The following is a 24,183-nucleotide window of genomic DNA, read 5'->3' as shown; positions in this document are numbered from 1 at the left end:
CTGTGTGGAGGTGTCTGAGAGTTGCTCAAAATGCAAAACCAAAGGAAAAAAAAAAAAAAAAAAAAACAAAACCCTCAATCCCAAACACCACTGATCTGTGTCCACATTGAGAATTTTGCAGAGGGTGCTCAGTGAATAATTCAGGTTATCTCTATCACCACGGCTTCAGGCTAATGGAGTTATTAGAATAAAATCTTTGCCGGAGTAACTTTGGAGTTTCTTTTGTTGAAAGGTTAGGTCAGGTTATTTTCAAGTTTGGAAACTAAAATCATTGCTTTAAACCCAGACACACTTACTCCCTGGCTACACCCTGGCTTTAAAATGGTTCCACCCTAAACCAGCTTTAGCTCAATGCTCAGTGTCTGTTTCCTTTCCCCACCCTGCATTCCATTTTCCCCAGGCTCCCAAGCCCTCCTCCTCTTCCTCCTCCCCGTGGTAGCAGTTCTGATTCTGTTAATCTGCTTTAACTCCAAAGATCAGAGGCATTTTCCCTCTCTCAAGTACCCTTCTCACTGTTTCATTTGTTCCTCGTGCTCTTCCTTAAGGAGATCTCAACTTTTCAAAAACATTTTACCCCTTTTTTGTTCTTTACTTTGAAATTACGAGTGAGAAATCAATAAGCTTTTAGCATTTTAACATAGATTCTATTCCTACTTTGCAATCAGCCCTGTTCAAGCCTCTAATTTCCTTATTTGCAGTACTGCTTTTGCATTAAAATGTAGTAGGAATTTACTCTTAACATGCAATGCCTGGGAATCAAACCCAAGCTTTTCTCTATTGGCCTCTGATTAATTTTTTATTCTCTCTTTTTTTTTTTTTCCCAAGGCACTTGTTTCAAAAGGTAAATATTTGTTCTTAGGAATTTCAGAGTTTAAAACTCAGCATTCTGTCATATCACGAGTGCTAATATTCATATTTAATGTGGTACTTGAATGTTTTATTTCTGTCCCTTCATGTTTGTGTCTTCCTCTGTCCTGAGGAGCAGCAGGGAATAGTGTCACTCCTTTCATTGCCTGAATTAAGAGATTGGAAAAAAAGGTTAAGCTTGCAGTTCTGTTAAAGTGATAGTCTCAAATTACTCTACAATTCTCTGCATATTTTGGAGAAACAAGAGTGGCTTAAGGTATGTCTGCCCTTCCCAGTCATTCCTGCTCCTGCAAGGATACTGTATTATCCCACTTTAGAAGAGTTTCTAAAACAATTAACTCACCCAGTTTAACCATTTCTCTCTGTTTTACCTTTTTTTAGGAAGATCAGCAGTTGGCCAGGTTTGCTCTGTAGCCCAAGTTGAGTTGAGGTCACTGACAGGAGGTGAGGGAGCAGCAACAAGCAGCAGGGTTTGGTCCAGGAGCTCCTTTTGCTGACCACAGGAAAGTGTCTGCAGAACTTGATTCAATGGTAGAAAAACAAATATTACGGGAAAGAGATAAAAACTGATTATTTTTTTCTGGGTGCCTGGAGGAGTGGAGGGAATTTTCCAGTTATTTGTACACTGATAACTGTTTTGAGGAAGACAAAGATGAGGGGTACACTTGTGCTTGGAACATGCTGCAGGAATAGCAACATAAAACCAGGTCATATTTGTGTAGAACAAGCCTGGTTTGTTTTAGCAGGAGTGTTCTAGAGCTGGTGAGGAGAATGTTTCTGTTGGTAAAACACAGAGAGTGAACATCCTATGGCTGCAGGCTGGAGAATTATATTGAAGCCTCAGCTGGCATGGGCTCCTCCTGAGCCCTGCAGGAGCAGGAGCAGCATTGGAAATTGGCACTTTTCCTGCAGCAGTGTTTTTCAGAACTCAAATCCTGACAGTCCCAGGTCACCCTGCTTTGAGTTGTGGTGGAGAAGCTGTAGTAGGGCTCAAACCTCAGAGAAGAGGGTTGGGAAAGCACAGCCTGAAGGAGACCAAGGTTTTTATTCCATAAGGATTCACTTAAGATATCTTGCAGCCTTCAACATAAAGGCAGTTTTTAATGATCATATGTGTTGTGGTTAAATATCTATGTTTGCTTGATTGTTTCCTGCTCGAGGAAATTGGAGCTGATTCTGAATGCTGTGCACATTTATTGTATCCACATGTCTGCTGTTATGGTTGTAAAATAGTGCAAATCAAACCCAATATAGCTCATGGCATCACTTCCCCATGTAAATATTGCAGTGGGTGAGAATGCTGAGGTTTGCTTAACAAATAGTGAGTTGTGAAACACTTTTGGAAGATTTCTGTTAGAAAGGAGGAGGGAACTGAAATACAAACTTCAAGGATATTTTTAGCAGCTGGTAAAAGATTGTCATTTTTCTGCCAGCCTGTGTGCTGTTTTTTTTTTTTTTTTTCAATTCCCAATCAAAAACCACATTATGAAATGAAAGCTATTTTTTCTTTTTCTTTTTTTTTTCCCTGAGAGTTTAAAAATTAATTGCCTTTTGTACAGAAGGAGATCAAGCCAAACCTTCCTAAACTTACACAAGAAACATCATCCCTGGAATTCTAGATAAAATCAACTGTCAGGCAGATACTTGACCCAGATAGATTGAAGAACCTCAGAAAATTAAGTCTTTTATTTCACCTAAGTTTTTTTGGGTCACATTTTGTCAGTGTGCCTGAAACAAAAGCTGAGTTTAAGTGGCTCCCACTTTGCTTTGGTATTTCATTGCACCCCCACGCTCTCCTGCAGTTGTTCCGGTGAAAATCTCTGTGTGACCATGCAGAGAACCAGATAGGGGAACTGATCTGCATTTAAATATAACTTTTTTTTAATGAATCAATTTATTTTTAACATATTAGTTCCTGTCTCAAGTTCAATCACAACTATACATGTGGTCTTGGTGCCACTGAGGGAGTAACAGGGGAGGGTGCAGGAATTTGGCATGGGAGAAGCTGCTGATGCTGGGACCTCTTCCCTTTTTCCTTGTCATGATGTAAACAGAAAAAGAATTATGTTTTCCATCACACTAAAAGTTATCCAGCTGTGTGCAGGAGATCCAAAACATCTGCCCCAGGAGGTGCAGTACCCACATCCATCCCAGGCTGCTTCCAAGCCTGATGCTGTTGACTTTGTTCATTAACAACTTGTGTGGTGGGATGTGGGATGGCACCAGGCTGGGAGGGATGACTGGCTGGAAGGCAGCGGTGCCAGGCACAGCAGGAATTCCACCAAGACAAGTGTGAAGTCCTCCTCGTGGCACAGGATAACCCCGTGCAGCAGTTTGGGTTGGCAGCCAAGGAGAGAGACAGCAGCTTTGCAGAAAATGTCTTCTGGTGAGTAAGGAGCTGAAGAGGAGCCTGTGTGCCCTCGCAGCCATGGAAGGCTGGCTGCCTGCCTTAGGAACAGCATTTGGAGTACAGGATCCAGTCTGGGCATCTCCAGGCCAAGAAAGACTTTGACAAGCTTGAGTAAGTGCAGCTGAGGCCATCAAGATGATGAGTGTGAGGAGAGGCTGAGACAGCTTGGTTAAAATCTTGGAGAAGAGAAGGGGAGTAGGTGGATAATCCAGGGCCAGACCCTTCTCAGATGTGGGTTGAGAAAGGATGAGAGGTAATGGATGTGAGTTACAGGAAGGGAGATTTTCACAGGGTGAAAGGAGGAGATTCTTCACAAAGTGGTCAAAAGGTGAAGGAAGGACCTTGGGAAGTTGTACTCTGTCTTCCCTGCTGATTTCACAACTGGGCTGTACAAGCCACTGGACTCTTACTCTAAAAGTAGCTCTGAGGTCACTCTCAGCCTGATTTATTCTCCAGTTCTTAAGGATGACCCCAGGTGACAGAGCAGTAATGCTGCCCTAGGTCAGGATGACTTCTCTCTCCTCTGATGGTGACACCGCTTCAGATTAGGTCCAGCTGGACTTTCCTGTGTTACTGCCTTGCTGACAGCAGGACTCCTGTACCCGGAGGTGTCTTCCCTTCAGTTCACCTTTCCACCCTTGTTCTGCCAAATTGGGTCCTGCAGGTGGGGTGAGCTACGGGAAAGGCTCAGGAGCTTTTTGTGGCATGTGGCTTGACTTGCCATTGTCTCTGGAGGCTGTGGGACTTGCAGAGAGTGTACTCCAGGTGCTGAGGGGTGAGACCACCAGCTGAGAAAGGTGGGCTGGAGGGATGGCTCATGAAACAGTCCTGCATTCCAGTGCTGCTTGGGAGGGCTCCTCAGAGATTCCTGAATTTTGCCAGGCAGGTGGAGAAACACACAGGAGCTGCTTTAAAGCCCTGCAAATGGTAGGTGAGGTACTGTTGCCCTCCTTTGAAGGACTCCTGTGCCTGTGGCTGGGGGTCACCTCTGTCACACAACCCCAGAGACCGGGGCCACCGGGGCAGGAACATCTTGCTTTGTGCTCCTGCCATGCTGAACGGGGAGTGTGGAGAAGATGACAGATTTCTGATCCCCTCTTACCTCGAGACTGCAATGAAAAGAGCAACACTGAGAGAGAGCAACCTTGCAAAACGTTGCCTTTAGTTCTTGTAGATAAAGCTTGTTTCTGCTTTGAGTTTTCCAGCAGCAGATGCAACCTTGTATGGCTTTTATTCATGCCTTTCTTCTTTCTCATGGGTTTAGTTCTCCAGCTACTGATTTCTAGATGTTCAGCTGTCTACGTGAGAGAGCAGAAATAAAAGATGAAAAGGGGAAAAAATAATTAAAAAAAAAAAACAACTATGAAAGAGAATAATAGCATTGGGAGTCTGGGAAACCCCACTGGGGGTTTACTGAGAAGGTTAAAACACAGTACAAACAAGAAATAAGTGGTGTGAGAGAAGCAGACGCTGAGGAGGTACTTTGGTAACAGCTGAGTTTAAGCTGTAATGAGAAAAAATGACAAAAGCAGGGGGAAGAAATACAAGCGAAAAATTAGTTTGCGTATTAAAGTAATTCATTAAGGTAGTAAATGGAATCTTTAAAATGCAGCCTTTCCTTGCTGTTGCTGGGATGGCATGTGTGTTTTGTTCAATTGTTGGGCTTTGTTTAATGCTTTTTACTGTCAGCTTCTTCCTAGATCTTTGAAAATAAATTATCACATCAACATTTGGATACTTTTAGTACATTGCATTACTTTGATTTGTGCCATAACCCTTTCCAGGGGGCTGCCAGATGTCTGTAGTGCTTGATTTTTTGTGACTAGTGCAACTTACTTTTCCCATTCCTGGGTTTGTGACAGGAGCTCAGTTTATAGGACTTCCAGAGCTCACACAGTAGCAACCCTGGGTGTGTTGGGAATATTTTACTGCTCTTGTTGTCCTGGTGTGAGGTTTATTCCTCTTCATGGATCTGTTAAAGCTTGCCTGGTCTGTGTGGCTGGGAAGTGTGTTTTGAGCTCAGCTGGGATGGGTGATGTCTGTGAGAAGGTGCTTGCAGTCCTTTTATCCCTGTTACGTGATGCTTCATGTGTAGGTAACAACTTTACTGTTGTTTTCAGAATTGTATGGAAGTACTGTTGCCAAAATTGTCAAAAAATAGGCTCTGAGTTTTATTTGACAGTAAAAGCTAACAATAAAATATTCACCCAAGTCAACAAATTTAAGAAAGCTTTTCTAAAGCTTCTGTGTTTTGGAAAGTAGGCTGGTGTAATAGAATAACTGCAAAATAATGATTTGCTAAAGAGACTAATGAGCTCAGTTTTCCGAGCAGCATTAATCCCGTGTTTAGCTCGGGATTTCCTGCGTGTGGAGCCCTGCAGTCGCAGGGGCTGTCCCAGCAGGGTGAAAAACGAGCTCTGGAGGGCTGGGATGGAGCTCTGGGGCCCGTGGCAGTGAATAATTGCAGAATAGAAGCTCATTGACTAAAGCCTGGTTTACACGGGGCTGAAGCGCTGTAGTAAACAGTTTGGATTACTGGGAAGTGACGGATGCTTTCGATTCATATAATTCTTTGGCTAAATCTTGTTAAAAGGAGCTGCATTCTAGAGAAAAGAGAAGTGGCTTTGGAGGCTCTGTGGAGAGGAACTTGGTGCATTTTTTGGGTTTTGGTGTGCTGAGAGTATTTTAGTACTTATGTGACTAAGTGGATATTTATTTTGCCATAATGTGTGTTTGATTAGATTACATCAGCTATAAATACTGGAAGCTCTGAAGCATCTATTTCACTGTCTGTCTCTAATCTTGGCTTTTGAGGAACGTTTAATGTCTTGTTGTGGTTACAATTAATCTGTGTGTGTTTTAGCAATTAGTGTTTATATGCAGCGGGCAGCAGCCAATTCTGGCAACTGTCAATCAGCAGCTGTAACAGGCTCTGAAAAGGAGTGCAGAAAGCACAAGGTGATTCCCTGCCTGCCTGGTTATTTGGGAATGCAGTTTTGTGGGCAAACACAAAACTGGCCTGAGTTATGTGCTGTGATTCCACATGTAGGCAGTGGGACAGTGGTATTATTGTGGTTTTGATGTGATGTAGCTCTCTGGTACCTTACCAGTTTAATGGGCTAAACTTTCATTTGCTTCCTTCACCACCTTTTGTAACAGCTGCTGGTTTTTACTGTCCTGTAGTTTTCCTTTATGTAGGCATGCTGGCTTGTTTTTTAAAAACTTGCATTATCATCTAGAAAAGCGGATATCCTGTGAGCCTCTGACGGAGGGATGACAAAATACGTAAAAATCCAAAGCATTTGAATTCTTCTGCTTGACTAAAATTTAATAAAACTGATAATATGAAATTACACAAGCAAAACACAGATGGAGGAGGAAAAATGGTTTGTTTTAAACAGAGAGCATCTCTGGTAGTTCACATTTATGAACTTCCTACTGTGTTTGTAGCCCCCAGCCGTGGGCATTCCCTGCATCTCCACGGTGTGGGAGGACTCTGCCTGTGATTGCTTTTTCCTTATTGTTTGCTTTGAGGCTGTTTGTTTTTTAAAGGAACAACTTTAGCAGTAGGATGTGCTAGCAGAACAGTGCAGCTTAGTAAAACCAATCTGAGCATGTTTTGGAATCTGATATGCCCTGAGCTGGGACTGGGAAATTTGCTGGCTGCTCCTGTATCCACGGGCTGGGCACCTTGAGTGAGTTCCCACATCTTTTTCTGGCAGCCACCACATGTGAAATGGAGATAAAAATAATGATCTTCCTTCGGCTGTTTTCCAGGTTACAGGAGGTGGGCACAGTACTAGTGTCCTCATTAGCATTTTTTAATAAGGCTCTGCAGATTAATGCCTTGCCCTGATTTGAAGTTGTGGAAACCAAGGGCTGGTTTGTCCCACTCTGCCTCCTCCCTTCTCCTGAGCTTCTGGACAGGAGTGAGTTTATCATAGTGCTGTGTGTGGACAGCACCTGAATTCCTTGCCCTGAAGAGTGCAAAGTGAATTTATAAAAGCAGCAGGTATTAATTTTGTAAGTGTCCTACCATTGGTTTGAGCGCTAATAGTTCCCTCTTGCATTAAGATTTAAATCTCTTTTAAACTAGGAGGCAATAAAATATTCAGGATCTGCAAAACAGCTTCTTTCTCCATCTGATAGCTCATTATCTGTGCCTTCTCTTTGGATATGGATTTTCCCCCCTCTACAGAGATAGGAGAAATGCCACAAAGGCATGAGTTTGTTGGGAAGCTTCAGCTCCGTTTGCCAGGTGCTCAGCTGGGCTTTGAGTGTGTCAGCTGTGTTTGCTGCTGCAGATTGTGGAGTAGGTAATTGCAATTTGTTTTATGCAGTTTTAAAATGGGCTAACAGCCCTTTTTGTGTGTAATTTTTGTTGTTTCGTGTGAAGAATAGAGAGGAGTCATTTTCCTTTACATAAAAATACATTAATTATTTAAGCTGATAAGAGAGTCAAAGTTCAAACAAAGGAAGCTCTTCAATTAGACCTCCCCAAAAATCCAAAGACAAACTGTGTTTTCACAGGAAGGACTTTACTTTATCATAGCTTTTTTGTTTTGTTTGGGTTCAGTAATTGATATATTTGTTACTAATATGTTATTTTTTTTAATACAGTTTCTTTGTAGTTACATGTTGTGAAGTGGCTGATTTGGTTGTTTTTTTTTTTTTTTTTTCAACTGTAACATTTCTGTGTAAAACCACCCTGTGATACATGCTGGGAACAAATGGTTGCTGTGTATTTTTTAGAGAAGTGACCCCCAGGGGATTTATACTCAGCATCCCACTATTAAAGGCTGTTTATTACTGGGTTTCTCAAAACCTTCATCATGGGAAAGAAGCAAAGAGTGAAAATTTGGGCTAACTGGAGTGTAAAATTAGGGAGAAAACAGAACTTAAACCTTTTAATGTAATTTCAGTACTAGTAAACTATCCTGAAATCTTAGTTTAAGATAAATAAATAATCTTATCCAGATTGTGGGTAAAATACACATCCTCTGCCCTGCCTTCATAGCATGTGGCATTGAAATGAAGCCCAGTTGGTGGGGCAGGAGGGAAGGGGCTGGAAAAACAGAACCCCCAGCTGTGGGGCAGGAAAATGGGGATGAGGGCAGGAAAATGGGGATGAGGGCAGGAAAATGGGGATGAGGGCAGGAAAACCGGGTGAGGGCAGGAAAACGGGGATGAAGGAGGAAGAGGGCAGGAAAATGGGGGTGAGGCAGGAAAATGGGGGTGAGGGAAGGAAAGAGGGCAGGAAAATGGGGGTGAGGCAGGAAAATGGGGATGAGGGCAGGAAAATGGGGATGAGGGCAGGAAAATGGGGATGAGGCAGGAAAATGGGGATGAGGGCAGGAAAATGGGATGAGGGCAGGAAAAGGGAGGTGAGGGCAGGAAAATGGGGTGAGAGCAGGAAAACGGGGGGTGAGGGCAGGAAAACGGGGGGTGAGGGAAGGAAAGGGGGGTGAGGGCAGGAAAACGGGGATGAGGGCAGGAAAATGGGGGTGAGGGCAGGAAAATGGGGGCGAGGGCAGGAAAATGGGGGCGAGGGCAGCAAAATGGGGGTGAGGCAGGAAAAGGGAGGTGGGTGCAGGAAAACGGGGGTGAGGGCAGGAAAACGGGGGTGAGGGCAGGAAAACGGAGGTGAGGGCAGGAAAACGGGGGTGAGGGCAGGGAAACGGAGGTGAGGGCAGGAAAACGGAGGTGAGGGCAGGAAAACAGGGGTGAGGGAAGGAAAGGGGGATGAGGGCAGCACTCCCATGTGAAAAGCAAAGCCAAGACAAGCGCTGAGCATGGCTGGTTCTGTTTCGCGGATCCGCGGCGAGGCCGGTCCCGCTGCCGGTGGTTCTCCCGTGTCTCTAACAGCATCTCCCCGCTGCAGGCGCGGATGCGGCCGGGACGGAGCCCAGCAGCTCGGACAGCAGGGTGGAGCGGCCGGACCCCTACACCAACGTGGAGGAAGCGCTGCTGGGAGGGGAGTCCAGCTACATCCACCAGCCCCTGACTCCGGACAAGGAGGACGCGCTGCAGGCCGCCACCGTGGCCAACCTGCGCGCGGCTCTGATGAGCAAGAACAGTTTGCTGTCGCTGAAAGCCGACATGCTGAGCGAGGACAGCTCGCTGCTCTTCGAGTACCTCCCCAAAGGCACGCACTCGCTCTCCCGTAAGTTGGCCTTCTTCTGTTTTTTCTGTTTTTTTAAATTCTTGAGTGACGCTTTAAGTGAAATCTTTAGTGAGAAGAAAATACAGGTCACCGCCTCGTTTGTTGCTGCTGGTGTGTTTATAGCCAGGTTTAAGTCCTGCTTAATCCCACTTTCCATAAAATATGGAAACTTTAGTCTGATCCAACTTTGTTGTTAACTGCTGAAGTCATAGAAGAAAATATTCAGCCTGTAGTGCTTGCCGTCAAATTTCTGTTTCTCTCATCTCACACAATGGTACTTACAAACAAAATACAAAGTATTTGAGTCATTATGGGAAGGGTTTTGAATCCAGACTTGATTGATGTTGAACAACTTGAATGTTGCTCCTGTGTCTGTGGTAACAATTGGGGTGTTGTAGATTGCATGATCTATACTTCTTGCAGTTTAATTTTAGACTTGTAAGTAGTGAGCAGCTATTGATTTTCTTATACTTGCACCTGGAAATTAATGTTTTTCTACTGGTGATCTGTTGGAGACAGCTAATGTAAACCATTAGGTGTGGACAGCTGATTGTTCAGCCTATTTTTGTGTTTGCTTCATTGCAGCCTGTTTCTCTAGTGCATAAAGAAAGAAATTATTAATGCTGTATTTTAATAATACTCTGAGAAGATACATCATTTGTGGAATATAGTAGAGAAAGCAACAGTTTTCTGAGTACTACATGTTCATTTCCAGAAGAAAAGGTTTATCTTTATCTATGGTGAGAAAACTGACTATGTAAATAGAATGAAAAGTTAATTTAGGATATCTGTTATTCTATTTTCTTTTAGCTTCCTCAGTGGGAAAAGGTAGATAACTTTAATGGCCATAGAATTAGAGAATGAATCACAGAATCTCAGAATGCTTTGGGCTGGAAGGGACTTTGAAGATCATCTTTTTCCAGCCCCTTGCCATGGGCAGGGACACTTTCCAGTAGACCAGGGTGCTCCAAGCCCCATCCAAGTGGCCAACTGGTCCCTGGAGTTGTGTGACAAAGGGAAATAATTACACAGTGCAGTGTCAGACTTAGTGTCTCTTTTCACTTCTCATGTCTGAACAATGGGATTGTTTTTTAAAAAATCCAAAAACCTTGAAGTTTCTGTACCTTATTCTGTAGCTTAAATATTTGTGGGAAATGGCTGGTGCAGTGTTCTGGTTTCTTTCACAGTAATTCACTTCCCGAAGGATTGCCAGTTAAATCAGATTTAGACAGCTCAGATTGGGCTCCAGGGTTGAAAATCCTTCAGTTGCAGTGGAAGACCACAGATGTGGCTCAGTTCAGTGGCAGGGTTTGGGTGCAGGGAGCAGAGTGCCCTGAGCTGGCACAGGGAGGGTGGGAGCCTGGATCGGTGCACGACCGCGGGTGATGGATGCACCACGGCTTCGGGTCTGTGACTCCTGACAGGTGAAATCAGCAATTTCATCTTCTGTCTTGATAAATTGGAATAATGACGGGGCTGCCCTCTATCCATCATCCTTCTTCTTGTTGGAGGATTTTAGGTTATACTTAAAAACTGAAGCACCACTTGACATAAAGATAAATGTGTATGAAGCAGTCATAAATCTGGGTTAAAAATTAGAGATTGCCCAACCACCTGCGAAGCAGAGCTTGAGGATGGGCATGGTGCAGGCAGGAGACCAGCTGGGTTTAAAATAAAGCTTGATACATTTAGAAAAGGGAGTAGTTGATATCTCACTGAGGGGTGCCATGGCCCAGGGGGTCCTGTCCAGCCTGTATTTGCAGTCCTTATTTTCCAGTCTTCTCACTAGTACTTGGATTCATTCAGCTGAGCTTCAATTATCTCATCTTTATGGAAGCAAAGTGAAATGTCCAAGTCAAAAGGAAGACTTCCTGCTTGGTCTGTAGCTCTCACGGCAGTCAGGGATGTGGCTGTGGCCTGGTAAGAGGATTTTTATAGAAGCCAGGAGTTAAGAGACATATTTTTCTTTCATCTTATTCAGATTCACAGGTATCAATTTATTTTAATCACTTGAAAAAGATCTTGTGATATATGATTCCCTTTTAAGTGGTCATTACTGAATACAACAGGACATCAAGTTTGATGAGAATTTTCAGTGTATAAAATGACAGTGAAGCAAGTGGTAGGAAGATTGTGGAGATATAAAAGCACGGTCTAGGTTGGTGCTGGCTTTGTAGGTGTTTTTTGACATTTTTCTTCAAAAACAATTTGAGGATGTTGAGTCATTTTAATTCCTGGGTTATATTAAAAAAAAAAAAAAAGGAGGAGGGAGTAGGTAGGAGCACAGTGAAAGAGACTGAATTTAGCAAGAGAACCAAACCCAGCAGTTTTCATCTGTCTTGATTTGAAAAGAAATGCACTAATTTCAGGGATTACAAGTGATCATTCTCTTCTGACTGTAAAGAAGTGAAGTGTTTTTTAATCTTGGCTCCTATCACTGGATTATCTCCTTTTACAAAGCACTGCAGTACATAACTGCCTAACTGCCTCAAGGAGCAGTATTCAGGTTTTGTTTTGGTTTGGTTTTTTTCTGGAGGAAAAAGACTTAATGGAGGTGGACAGATGCAAAGAGGGTGTTAAACATGTTTAACATCTGGATGAGCTATTTCTAAAGGGGATGTTACTCTCCCACTTACTACACACATTAAAAGTTTTCACTTGCTCTTCCGCATAATTCTTCCTGTTTTAGAAATTAGAGGATATCCCAAGATTTTCATTTTACCATGTGTTCTTTTCAACTAATTCATTATGTGATCATATGAGGTATGAACTTGACATTCTGCTGGTGGAAAATGAAGCCCAGAATGTGTGTGTGGGGGTGTTGTATCACTGTGGTGAACTTCTGAAGTTAACCAGTTCAAACTCATTTAAAATCAGAAGGGAAAACTTAAATACCTTGCCATTTGGGTAGCACAGTTGCCAGATAACCTGCAGCTGAAGGGGGAGTTTGATGTTCATGATGTGTGATCAAGATTGACGTTGTTCATATGCTGCTCAGAAACCTGGAACACGCAGGTTTTGCAGAAAAAAAAAGTGTGAATTACTCGTGGGTAACACCGAGGCCGTCTGGGGAACTGTTGGTTACTGAACCTGCCTGGGTTGTTGCTGGGGGTGCCTTTCAGATAAGACATGAGAGTTTTCCTGGTCTTGCCATGTATTCCTGGTTTGTCTCCAAAAGCAGGTGGTTGTTCTGTGATTTCCACTCCAGCAGAGCTGCTCTGCAGAGCTCCTTGGTTTAATAACATGTCTGATTTCATTTATGAGCCTGAACTTTGGTAGCATTGTTCCGCACGGTTACATCACATGGCCAGAAGTCTCAAAGGCTTCAGTCAAATGTTTTGAGATGGTCTTGCCAAGTATAATCAAGAGAACGAGAATTTTAGTTTTCATCAGAAAATGAGGTGGTTAGTTTGCATCCTTGTTTTCTCGTTAAAAAGAAAAAGAAAACTTTCAGATTGTTGTGGGGGGATGACTCCCTTAAAGGGTGACTTCCACATTTCAGAATAGCACATTTGAAGGCTTTTTTATATGTCTAAGTTTGGCTTTTCCTGTTTACCCTGTGGCATCTGAAACTGTTTATAGAAGCAATTCCTATGAAGCTTCCAGTCCAAGTGATTACGTGGTACACAGAGCCCTTTTCTTTTGGGCAAACCAGCTAATAGGTTATTTTTAGTTATGGTTCATTGGAGCCAATAATTTATCCTTGCACTGGATGTTAAGAAATACATTTTACACAGTGGTCAACTTTCCCAGGAAGAAGTTAAAGGTATTCAGTTTGGTGTGGAATTTTCGTACATGATAAAAGAAGATTTAGGGGAGAATGGATGCAATATTAAATGAGATATAATAACTTTGCCTTTCTCCTTTCCACAATATTTTACTGTCCAGCTGTCACAAGAATTCTGTATTCGCACAAATATTGCTAAACCCCTGCTTCATTTTCTGTGTGCAGAGCTGATTGAAGGAAAGTGGTTTTGATTTCTGATTTAGAAGTTAAGATACTTTTGTTTAAAATTCATTTTAGTACAAGTTTAGGAGGGAAAAAGGTTTCTCACACTACAAGTCAGAATGGACATAAATCTGTGGTTTTGTGTACAAAGTGTGGGTCATTGATGTGGGTTTCTCTCTTCTTGTGTTACTTGCAGTTGTTGAAACCAAATAAATACTGATTATTGTTTGAAAACTCATCTTTGTTGTGTTGTACATCTTTGTGTGTTTGTATACCCTGGATGATAGTTTATTACTTCTCAATGCTTTATTTCATTGCTTGTTCATTAGCCTTGGTTTTTGCTTTAAGTGCAGAGGGATTTTTTTGGAACCTGTGAAAGTCTGGGGAAAATTCAAGCTAATAAAGAATTCATCAAGCCAGGCCCCACTGGTTTATCTTTACTGTGTGCTAAAATACCATTAGTTCAAAGAAGTGTAACCCAGAGATGCCTTTGGGGCAGTTTGAATCAGTTTGGGATGTTCAAGGGTAAAAAAACCGAACCTGTGTCTGTCTAGGCAGGAATTCTGCTATGGACCTGTAAAGCTGGATTCCTGGGAACAGTTTCTATCAGGAAATACTGATAAATTAATTTTTTCCCCTGAATCTTTCCTATCTTGAATTTCTGGCATTTTTGTTGTCCTGCATTAAAATGACAACAGCAACAGATGAGCAGCACCTGAAGGAAACCTTGTAGCATTGTTATCCCAGTTGGGAAAGATATCGATCTGTGATCAAAGCAGAGGAAAGCAAATCAAACATCCAGCTTGTGGCACAAGAGCAGAATTTCCTTTGATAGCTGATAAAATTAAGGTTTGGGATTGTTCACATTTTGAAACCTTGGTGTGGTTTCACTCGAGTGCTTTGTTGTCACCCAGATCACAGCGCATTGTATTCGGACACAGTGTAAACTGTGACTTGTTATTTGTAGCTGCATTAAAAAGTGATGGTTTTATATCCCTGAAGGTTTCCATCAGACTGTTTTTTTGCTGAAAATGAAAAAGCCTTTAGGGCATAGAGTGCTTTAAATACAAATTTGTTTATTTTATGCCATATATGCCTCTGGTTTTGCCGCCTTGCATTTCAAAAAGAACAACCTGCTCAGTATGCCATTCCAATATTCAGTCAAGGCATGTGCTAAAGTTTGTATAATAATTTGTAATGTACAGTGATATTGATGACACAGTCTTTATTTGTATTTAGCTTTGTCATTGATACTCAGGGCAGTTTCTGGAATATTGTTTTCCATTTGGCTGTTGCTACAGTGTAGGCGAGGGCCGGACACGGCATGTTTTCCTTTTGAATTATAGGAGATATTTAGACTGTAATGACTGTCAGGTATAATGAAACAGTTTTGTACAAATATTTGAACCTCCATCCTTGCTAAATATAGAGTGACAGGAATCCTTTTTTCCATCTTTTGTAAAGCACTTTGAGATCAAGTACTGACAGGCCGATATTAAATAAACCACCACGGACAGATCTTGAGATCTGAACCTGTGACATAAACTTTCAAGAAATTTAGTGGAATGAAGTTTGAAGTTTCCTTAAAAGTGGAAGTGTATGTGTTCAGAATGGTGCTTCTCCAAGAGAAATGTGGATGTTTGTGCTGCACTGTGCTTCTTTCTCCTGACGGACTCTGTAGTGACCGAGCCCTGCAACGTCACTCCAGTACACACAGACATTTGGGTGGGGAGGCTGCTTTTTAAAAAAAAAAAACCAAAAACAACCCATCAACCAGAAAGACCAAAAGCCTGGCATCCCTGTCCTGCTGCATTCCCTCCCACTGACAGAAGATGAGCTGCGAGTGCTGGGGCACTGCCTTTGCGAGGCCGTTTTTAAAGCCACCAGCTGGTGCTCGTTCACGTGGGTGAGATTCGTTTCCTGTGTTCCCCAGGGCCTGGCACCAGCTCGAATCCTTCAGGGGGTGAAAGTGATGGCAAAGTGGAAGCACCATCTCCCCCGCTGCCTTCAGCACACCTTGCCACTCAGAGCCCCACCAGGATCTGCTCTTCTGGTGAAATGTCACCAGAAACTGGGATAAAAGGAGAGGTGCCTTCCTCAACCCAGGTAAGATCGGGGGCGGAGAGGGGAATACAAAGAATTTGAAATGCAAAGGTGTCTGTTTGATCAAATCCTCCCCAGTTAGGAGTATTTTGAAAGATCTAATACCTTATACTTTAATCTGTGAGCTTTTTTTTTTTTTTTAAATACAGATTGTTTTTAAACTAGAAGTCTGTTGAGGGTCAGGACTGGTGCTGTCCCAGTTTTAGTCTTTCTGTCTTACCTCAGCAGAATTTCTGTTCAAAAGCCTCTGGGGATTTTTAAATATGAATGCCTTTTTTATTGTAAACCCCTTCACTTGCACAACATTACACACTAGCATGTAATAATGGCATGAGACCTCAGCTACCCATTGCTCACTTCTGGTGTAGGACATTTGGGTTTCTTGTAGCTGTATAAATTCAGACAGAAGTGGGCTGGCTCTCTCTATTACAGAAGTGGGAAGTTTGACCTAAAATCCATAGCTTTCTGCAGCCTTTCTTGTTCCTAATATTTTTGAATTATATTGTATTAAACAAATGGGTGGAAAACACAGATTTTGCTTTGCCATCCCCATAGAGCAAAGTGAGCTGGTCTGCACAGACCTGCCGGGGCTGCAGCACGCCTCTGCCTCATACAGGGCTGCCATCTGCCACATGCTGGCATATTGCAAGGGATTTATAAGGAAAAAAAAAAAAAAAAGATCAGCTTTTATTTAGAATTTGGATCAGCAGTGCCAGAGGGCATTGCAGAAGGGGAGCTATGCAGAAGGTGTTTGTGTTCTACAGGCTCTCCTGTGTGGAAAAATACCTGTGGAGGGCTAAGAGAGAATTTTCCAGTTCTGTTGTATCAACTAAAAATATCCAGTCCAGCATTTCCCACTGGCCTGAGTGGGAGCTATAGATGCTTAGTGAGACTGAATAGTTATCTGTGACTTAAACAGAGATGTTGATTACTGTCTTCAAAACACCAAATGATAAGGTGTTTTGAGGCAAGATAAAGGCCCAGTTCACTGCTCTGGCAGTGAAAGCTTTGTAAGGGCACTTTGAGTTGTCAGGTCAAACAGCTGAGCCTCCCTTAGAGAAGGGATGAAGGCAGTGACAGCAATGGGAGTCCCAGCTCTGCCTACAGGAGAGCTTCTTGTAAATGCCTGCCCTAACTTCTTTGTGCTTTTCCTTTGCAGGCTGCCTTTGATGGATTGCTGGCACTTTGGCAGTTTGATAACTCTGACTCAGGTAAGCAGAGAGGAAAATACATCTTTAAACTGTCACTATTTTATACCAGAAGAGGCTGATCCGTGCGTGTGTGCCCGTGGTCCTGTTTCAGATTCGAGTTTCCCGAGGTCTGAGGACACAGACGTCACCACCAGTGGGACCTTCCTGGACTCGGCCCTGGCCAAGAGGCTGACCTGTGGCTTCTGCAGGAGGGTGTTCCAGCGTGCTGAGGAGCTGAAGGAGCACATCCACGAGCACGCCTTCTCCATGCTCCTCCCGCTCGACGTGCTCGACTGCTCCCGGCCCGGCCAGCTCGGCCGCTTCCAGTGCTCCAAGTGCCCCGCCAGCTTCACTCTGAAATCCAACATGGACCGGCACGAGAAGACCATCCACTTCCACTGTAAGAAGATGCAGTGTCCTAACTGTGCCAAGCTGTTTCGTGACAAGACAGACTTAAACCGGCACCTTCTGTCCGTGCACTCGAGCGAGCGCGCCTTTGTCTGTCTCTGCTGTGGGAAGGGCTTCGGCGCCCAGAAGAGCCTCAGTAGCCACGTGAAAAAGTGTTACCTGGGCTCTGCCCACCTGGCTGGGCTGGAGCTTTTGGACAGTGTAGGGCCAAGCGAGGATCCTGAGGATACGTAGCTGCTGTTGTTGTATATGAGATGCTTCCTTGAACTAGGAAAAGCAAATTGTGCTGTGGTTCTCATGCTGCAAATAAATGTTCTACGGGTGTACTTTCATAGAGTGACTCCCCAAAGCTGATCTGTTGGTGCTGTGCTGGTTCCAGATGTTGTGTCACTGCAGCCTTGGGGTAATTTTTGTGCAAAGATAACTTTTTTGGGTCCATAAAATGGGCACTTCAGCTGTTTTGTTGGAGTGCTCATTCTGTGTTCTAGCACTACCTTGAACTGCTTTATCAGTTGATCTCAAAGTGCTTTATAAAAGAAATGGGGCTGTTTTCCTCCAATTCCTCAGGAAAATAACATCCATCAGGTTGTTGAAAGTGCTAGCAATAGAATTAATAATAGAATTCAGTTCTGAGTTCTGCTCTAGTGCTCTGTCCATTAGACCATTTGGGCATTCCAGGGGTTTTCACTGTGAACTGAGGAGCTGTGGAAGCACAGGGTTGCTGGTTGTAAAATGGTTTTCTGTGTCTTTCAAAGGAGAAAAATACACTGCTTGTTCATATGTTGAGTAGGGTATGTTACTTGGGCTTGAAAGTTGTTGCAAGGCTTATATCCTTTACTGATATGATATTTCAGTACATTCAGGGCTTTTTTTAAAAAACATGCTGGAGTTGAGCTGTGGTTTTCAGGGGTTCTGTACATTTTTGTGACTCGTTTGGTTTATACACTGTAATTAAGTTAGCCAGGCTGAGTGTGGTGGTGTTGAAGCATAGGAAGGAGGCTTTACATAGATTTAATTGTAACTTACGGTGTGCATACAGAATCAGTAATGGCTGTTCCTGATGGGTAGAAATCTGTAATTCCTGTTTCGTTGTATGAAATTCACTTATTTTTTTAAAAAGATTAAATACTTCTGTGTCTCTTGCTATATATTTACATACAAAACCAGATTATGGTAACTGTGAAATGAAAGTAGCATAATTAAGAGCAGTACTTCCAGCTGCTCCATGTGCAGCACAGCTTGTCAGCATGTGGGGTTTCTTTCCTTAGTGTGAGAGACAGCTGAGGAGGAAAAAACCCAACCTCTACAAATGTTCTCTAGAGTTCTTCGGGGAAGTTCTTTCTCATTATATTGTTGCATCTCAGGGAGACAAAAAAATACTTAATTGTGCACAATGTGGACTTAGTGAGGAGCTTCTTCCCCAGCTCTTTCCTGTGGAAAGGTGAATGAGAGAGCTCACCAGGTCCTGCTGCCCTTGGGCTTGTGGAGAAGGAACAGGAGCTCTGCTCCTCCTGTTCCTGCTGGGAGTTGGAGCTTCAGGGACACTGCTCCATGCCACAGCAGGGCCAGGAAGCCAGAGTTCCCCTGCTTGGCTTAGCTCTTACCCTTCATTTGAGCAGGCTGCAATCAGAATTGAGGATAAGTTCCCATGTAATCACTGTAGTACACTTTAATCATTTGGGTTTAGATGTTCTGCTTTTTGCAAAGTCAGGTTCATTTTTTCCGCTCTCGTTCCCGTTGACATCTTTGGCATGGGAGATCTCGGCTGTCTGTGAATGTGTGTAGCTTTTAGTGTCAGCTTCCCTTGTGACAGATGTCAGAGTAATTGCCTCATGATTTATTTTGCTCTTAAATAATCAGCTAGGGAGAAAGGAGAAAGCTGAGCCAGAAAACAAAGTTGTAACCCAATGAATCTTATCTGGAAATTTGGGAGCAGCAGGGAAGGATTTGTCTGACTTGGGAAAGTAAGGTGCCAGCAAAAGCAATTTCAGCAAACTTTAAAAAGTTTAATTACATAATAATAGTTAATGAGGTTTCATGTTTGCTGATTTTTCTTGTATTTTAGAATTTAATTCAACATGGAATTCTTTTTCTGCTGTCTCTAATAGACTGGCCTGTGCATCAGAGTGCTTCCTGACTTCAGCACTGGGAATTTCCAGTGCTTCCCTTCAGGAGCAGGAGTAGGTTTTTTAAACTGTTAGAACTGAAGGGTATAACAGGGCAGAGCTTTATTGGGTTTTTGTAGGACAGGTTTAGAAGCAGGATTTTACTGTGAGGAGATGGCATGGGAAGCTGATGGGAGGTGAGAGTCTGAAAATTAAATTGCACCTTCCTATTTATAGCCTTAAATATAAAGAGGATTTTGCAGACAAGAATTCTCCTGAAGTTTGTGAGTCCTTCATAATCACCCAAAGAATGTAGTATTTCAGTGATTATTAACTAGATGACAGTTTACAGAGTTATTCCAGAGCAGCTCCATCTGGCATCATTAGTGCATTTCGTTTACTCTCAGGGATGTAGGAGCCTGTGTCCTTTAACAGCCTCAGTGAAATTTACTGAAGTTACTTGTGATGACAATACCAAAGATTTTTTCCCAAGCATTATTGTGTTGGTTTTAAAAACACACATTTCCATAAATATTTTAGTGGCATTAAGTACACAGATTTTTACTGTGTCACTGTTTCTGTTTCCTTCTCCATTTCTCGGTGCTCTGTCCAGGAGCTCTTTACCCACGGTGCTGCTGTTTATCACCTTGATGATCGTGTTAAAGATGATTTCTTAGGACCTTAATGCTGCTACACTTAATGCTGCTATAAATTATTGTCATTTAGACAAAGGATGATTCTCATACCAAAGGTGGTATTTGTGCATTAAATAGATGTACTGTGGGTGCATATATTTTACAGGACTGTGAAAATGTTAACACTGCAATACACTTCTTTTTCTGACCATGCTGCTGTTTTTGAGGTGCTTCCTTTTGTAGATACCAGGACTAAATATGTGGCTATTTGGTGCAAAAATAGTTTCCAATAAAACTATAGCTGCAAATAGTGTTCTGTGAGTATTTTTAAATACAGAAGCTGAAAATACTGTTTTTGAGTGATTTAAGCTGAATGCAGGCATGAGGGATGTTGGACAGAGTCAGGAATAGGCTGTTGGGAATCCATGGATGTGTTGGAAGCAGGTGGCTGGGAAGGAGCCTGCTGGGGGTGCAGCTCATGCTCCCAGCATTGGGTGTTGCCTTTTCAGCTTTGCTGCAGCTCAGCCCTGAAGGGAAGGGAGAGATGAGCAGGCACCGGTCACTGAGGGAACAGCAGGATCACCTACAACCCAGTGATGTAGGAATAGGGGATCTTGTGAGCTTCTCTCCTTAAAGCACTTTTTCTTCATGCTCCCAGGATCTTGTTGCTGTCAGGATCTCCAGTCAGCATTTCCCAGTGGCTCTGTGTCTCTGCAGTGTGTGTGGTGTGGAGCAGGACTGGAGGAAGGAGGGTTTGTGTCCCCTCTTGACTCCCTGTGCTCAGTTTACAGCTTGCTCACCTTGTCTACACTCCATAGTGACAGGGTTGTTACAAGTGTGTGTGTGGCCTGTCACCAAAATCAAGCAGTTGCAAAATCAGACTGGAAATGAATTTATAATAAATAGCTTTGTATGATAAAATTGCTATCTGCTGTAGGAAGACGTGGGCTCCTTGCCTCTGAGTGTATAGATGAGGGAGTGTCAAACCCTAAGAGAAAATAAAAATATTTTTTCCTGTAATAAAAGAAAAAGAATTTTCATATTCTAGCTGTAAAAAAAAAATAGTAGGAAAGTCTCTTCCATAGACTGTTTCCCTTACCAAGAGCCATTTACAAATACATAAGTTACAGTGATTAACTAGAACTTGCTCTCTTTTTTTTCCCCCTCCTTGTTATGTATATATATTTCTTTGAGAAATAACAATACTTAGGAGAAAAGTGGGTGAAAATTAACACACTAGCAACAGTTGAAGGAGAAACAGGAGAAATCATCTCCTCATGGTCAGTCACTTCCAAACTTGTAGTGGGTGGGTGGTGCCCTCAGGGAGCAGCAATACTCAATTTTCACCTGCTGTATTTTGTGTGTGGCACTGTCACTGTGTCACTGGATAATGTAGAGAATGGGGGTTGGAACTGTCCTGTTTCCTCTGGGCCATCCTCAGTCTCTGCTTCACCAAAATGTTCCTGTGGTGTGTGATGATGTTCTTGTGTCACCCCATAAATAACACAGACACTGTTTGGGTGCCACCTTTGTGGACTTCTGTTCCTGGCTCCCTGCTTCTTCCAGAAGTAATACTGTGAGCATTTTAGATCTTGATATTTAGGATAATCCTTTATAATAAATCAGAACTCTAGCAGGTTGACAGCCCTCTTCATTTTCCCTTTAGCAAGCAATGTCTGTAACAAGCTGTTGCTAAATGTTTGTGTGTCAAGTTGTTCAAAAGCTGCTGTGGTGGAGGTACTCAATTTCTTAGCTTTAATAATATATGGGCAGTAATACAGTATAAGGATTAAAAATATGTAGATGGTTAAGGGGTAAGAGTGTGATTTCACAGCGAACTAATTTAATAGTGAAATAGTCAAGGAGAAGACTGAGATTAATCTGTGTGTTCTGCTTTCTCTCTTGCAGTCAACGAGTTCACAGTCATCAGGAAGAAGTTCAAGTGCCCGTACTGCAGCTTTTCTGCCATGCACCAGTGCATCCTGAAGAGACACATGCGGTCCCACACGGGAGAGAGGCCCTATCCCTGCGAGATCTGTGGGAAGAAGTTCACCCGCCGGGAGCACATGAAGCGCCACACCTTGGTAAGGCTGGGGCATCAGCCCTCCTGTTCAGGGTGAAGAGCAGGAGTTCACCTCATTTAAATCTGGATTTTGTTTGCCACTCAGGGCTCATCTGAAGGCTTCTCCTGTATCTTTTTTCCATGCTTTTCCAAGGCCTCATGGCTGCCTGCCTGCCTGTTCATCCTCCTTCCACTCTCCAAACTCAGCTAGAAGCTTTCCAAGGTTTTGGGTGGATATTAGCAAAAAATTCTTCACTGAAAGGGTTGTTCAGCCGTGCCACAGGCTGCCCAGGAGTGTCAATGGGGGGTCACCATCCCTGGAAGGGTTTAACAAACGTGTAAATGTGGCTTCTGGGGACGTGATTTAGTGGTGGGAACAATTGGATTTGATCTTAGAGGCCTTTCCCAACTTAAACAATTCTGTAATTCTATGACTTGGTGCAGAAAGCTTTAAAACACATTGCTCAGCAAGAACTTGAGGCAAAGCTACTCTGTTCTGGCCATGTTTAGTTATCAAAAATGCTGTTACACCTTGCTAAAGAGGCTCCTCAGCTCTGACTGCAAGGCTGGTGCGGGTGTCTGGCTCTTCACAGCTTCTTCAGAAACAGAATTCTAAGCTGAACTTTGATTATTTTTCTTTTCAGCGTAGAAATGATTTGCCATCCTAAAAAGGTTCTCAAAGCTTAGTGTGGAGGTGATACTGTGGCAGAGCAGGTAGTTTCTAGGCAGTAATTCCAGCAGCAGGTCTGGCTCACCACCGACAATGCCCCAGGTCCCTCACCGAGACCCTGGAGCCCTGTGTGACAATTTTCCACGGTGCCCCATCATCTCCTTCCCTTCCTTTGCTGCTCCCATGTCTGTTTGGATGAGTGCCCAGCCATCTGCTTGGGCACTGCCTGCTCCCTGAGATGTCCCTTCCTTCTTCCCTTGGGGTGCTGGAGTTCGGGAGGCAGATCCCAGCATGAGCTCAGTCCTGCTGCAAGCACACAGCAGGATTTGAGATCTGGTACTGGTTTTGCAGCAGGGAACACCTTGTTGTGCCAGCTGGTTGCCTACAGCATTTTATTTCTGAGAGCTTTTCCTTTTTAATTTTTTTTTTTTCATAAGTTTAGGATGTTGTCAGCATATTTTCATTTCTCTTCCCTGAAATATTGGCATTTAATCAGTCATTTGTCATCTTTCTAATGGCACTGTCCAATACTGAGGGCCAAATGCTGTTTCTGTGTTTAATACTAATTTGGCTGTAAAGGGAATAAGATTCATTTCTGTTCAGTTGCGTCCAGGAATATGGCTCACTTTGAACCTGCTGACTGAACTGTCAGCATTGGAAAAGAGGGAGAGAGGTGATTTTAGTTTTTTAGAGTTTTTTAGTAGAAATGCCACCTGCTCTAGTGGAAGATGCCCCTGCCCATGGGGCACTAGATCAGCTTTAAGGTCCCTTCCAACCCAAACCATTCTGTGATAATTACAAATTGGTTTAGTACTTGTTTTATAATTCCTTTTTTATATGGCTCTTTTAGCCCTTATTCTGCACCCCTGACCACCTTCTGTTGTCCTGTTCAGCTTTTGATGCCTGAAAATCATTCTTGTACAAGTTGAAAGTGAGTGATACCTGCTGGATGACTCTGAGCATCCCTGTCTAACTGCTTTAAAAAAAGTAATAAAATTTAATGCCTTTGCTTGATGCAGTAGAAAAATGTCATAGGGACTGGCTCGGGGCAGGGGAACCTGCAGCCAGAGCATATCAGAGGCACTCACAGGCTTTGAACACGGCTGGGACTGGTGCAACACAGAGCCTGAGCCAGTGTCCTGCAGCAGTGAGGGCTGAGGGGCTGCAAGGGGTCAATTTGTCCTCTTCCCAAAGGGCTTTAGCTCAGCTGAATATTCCAGAGTGAGGACTTGTGGAGGCAGGTGGTGAGAGCTGGTGAGCCCACGCTGAGGCAGGAGCAGGGAGCAAGCATCCAGGCAGCTTTAAAATAAAAGGAAGGACTTTAATCAGCAAAAGCTTTCCCACAGGTTTTTGTGAGCATGAAAAGAAGAAACGAGTTAAAAAGGATTAGGGACTGGTGATACGTACCCAAGGCTCTGGTGGCTGCTGGGCTGCTCAGAACAACCCCAAACCACTGGCCCTGATCCTTGTGTGCTTCTACACCACTTCCTAAAGTGTCTCCTGAGGATCAGTGCCAGAGACAGGGCATTGAGTGCCTGTGCTGTCCCCATGTGGTGTTAATATATAAAAGAATAAAGAAAAAAATATAAAAGAAAAATACATATTTATAATAAATACTGGG

At 43.2% G+C, this 24,183-nt stretch overlaps 1 protein-coding gene across 9 annotated transcripts in view; it reads left to right on the top strand.

The window, feature by feature from the left end:
• The window catches only part of ZBTB46 (zinc finger and BTB domain containing 46), a 52,425-nt gene that overhangs the window by 22,503 nt on the left and 5,739 nt on the right, over positions 1 to 24,183 (top strand). For 8 of the 9 annotated variants that reach the window (XM_030288403.4, XM_072916886.1, XM_030288401.4 and 5 more), the window contains 5 exons: positions 9,159 to 9,440; positions 15,323 to 15,495; positions 16,652 to 16,703; positions 16,795 to 17,082; positions 21,739 to 21,914. In XM_030288403.4, the coding sequence (XP_030144263.3) occupies positions 9,159 to 9,440; positions 15,323 to 15,495; positions 16,652 to 16,703; positions 16,795 to 17,082; positions 21,739 to 21,914 (971 nt within the window). The remainder of the gene's footprint in view (positions 1 to 9,158; positions 9,441 to 15,322; positions 15,496 to 16,651; positions 16,704 to 16,794; positions 17,083 to 21,738; positions 21,915 to 24,183) is intronic. The other variant, XM_072916887.1, reaches the window with a different exon arrangement.

Source organism: Taeniopygia guttata, chromosome 20 (assembly GCF_048771995.1).
Source record: "Taeniopygia guttata chromosome 20, bTaeGut7.mat, whole genome shotgun sequence".
Taxonomy (NCBI): Eukaryota; Metazoa; Chordata; class Aves; order Passeriformes; family Estrildidae; genus Taeniopygia; species Taeniopygia guttata.
The sequence above is the reverse complement of the archived record's forward strand: the minus strand, read 5'-3'. Positions and strand labels throughout refer to the sequence as shown.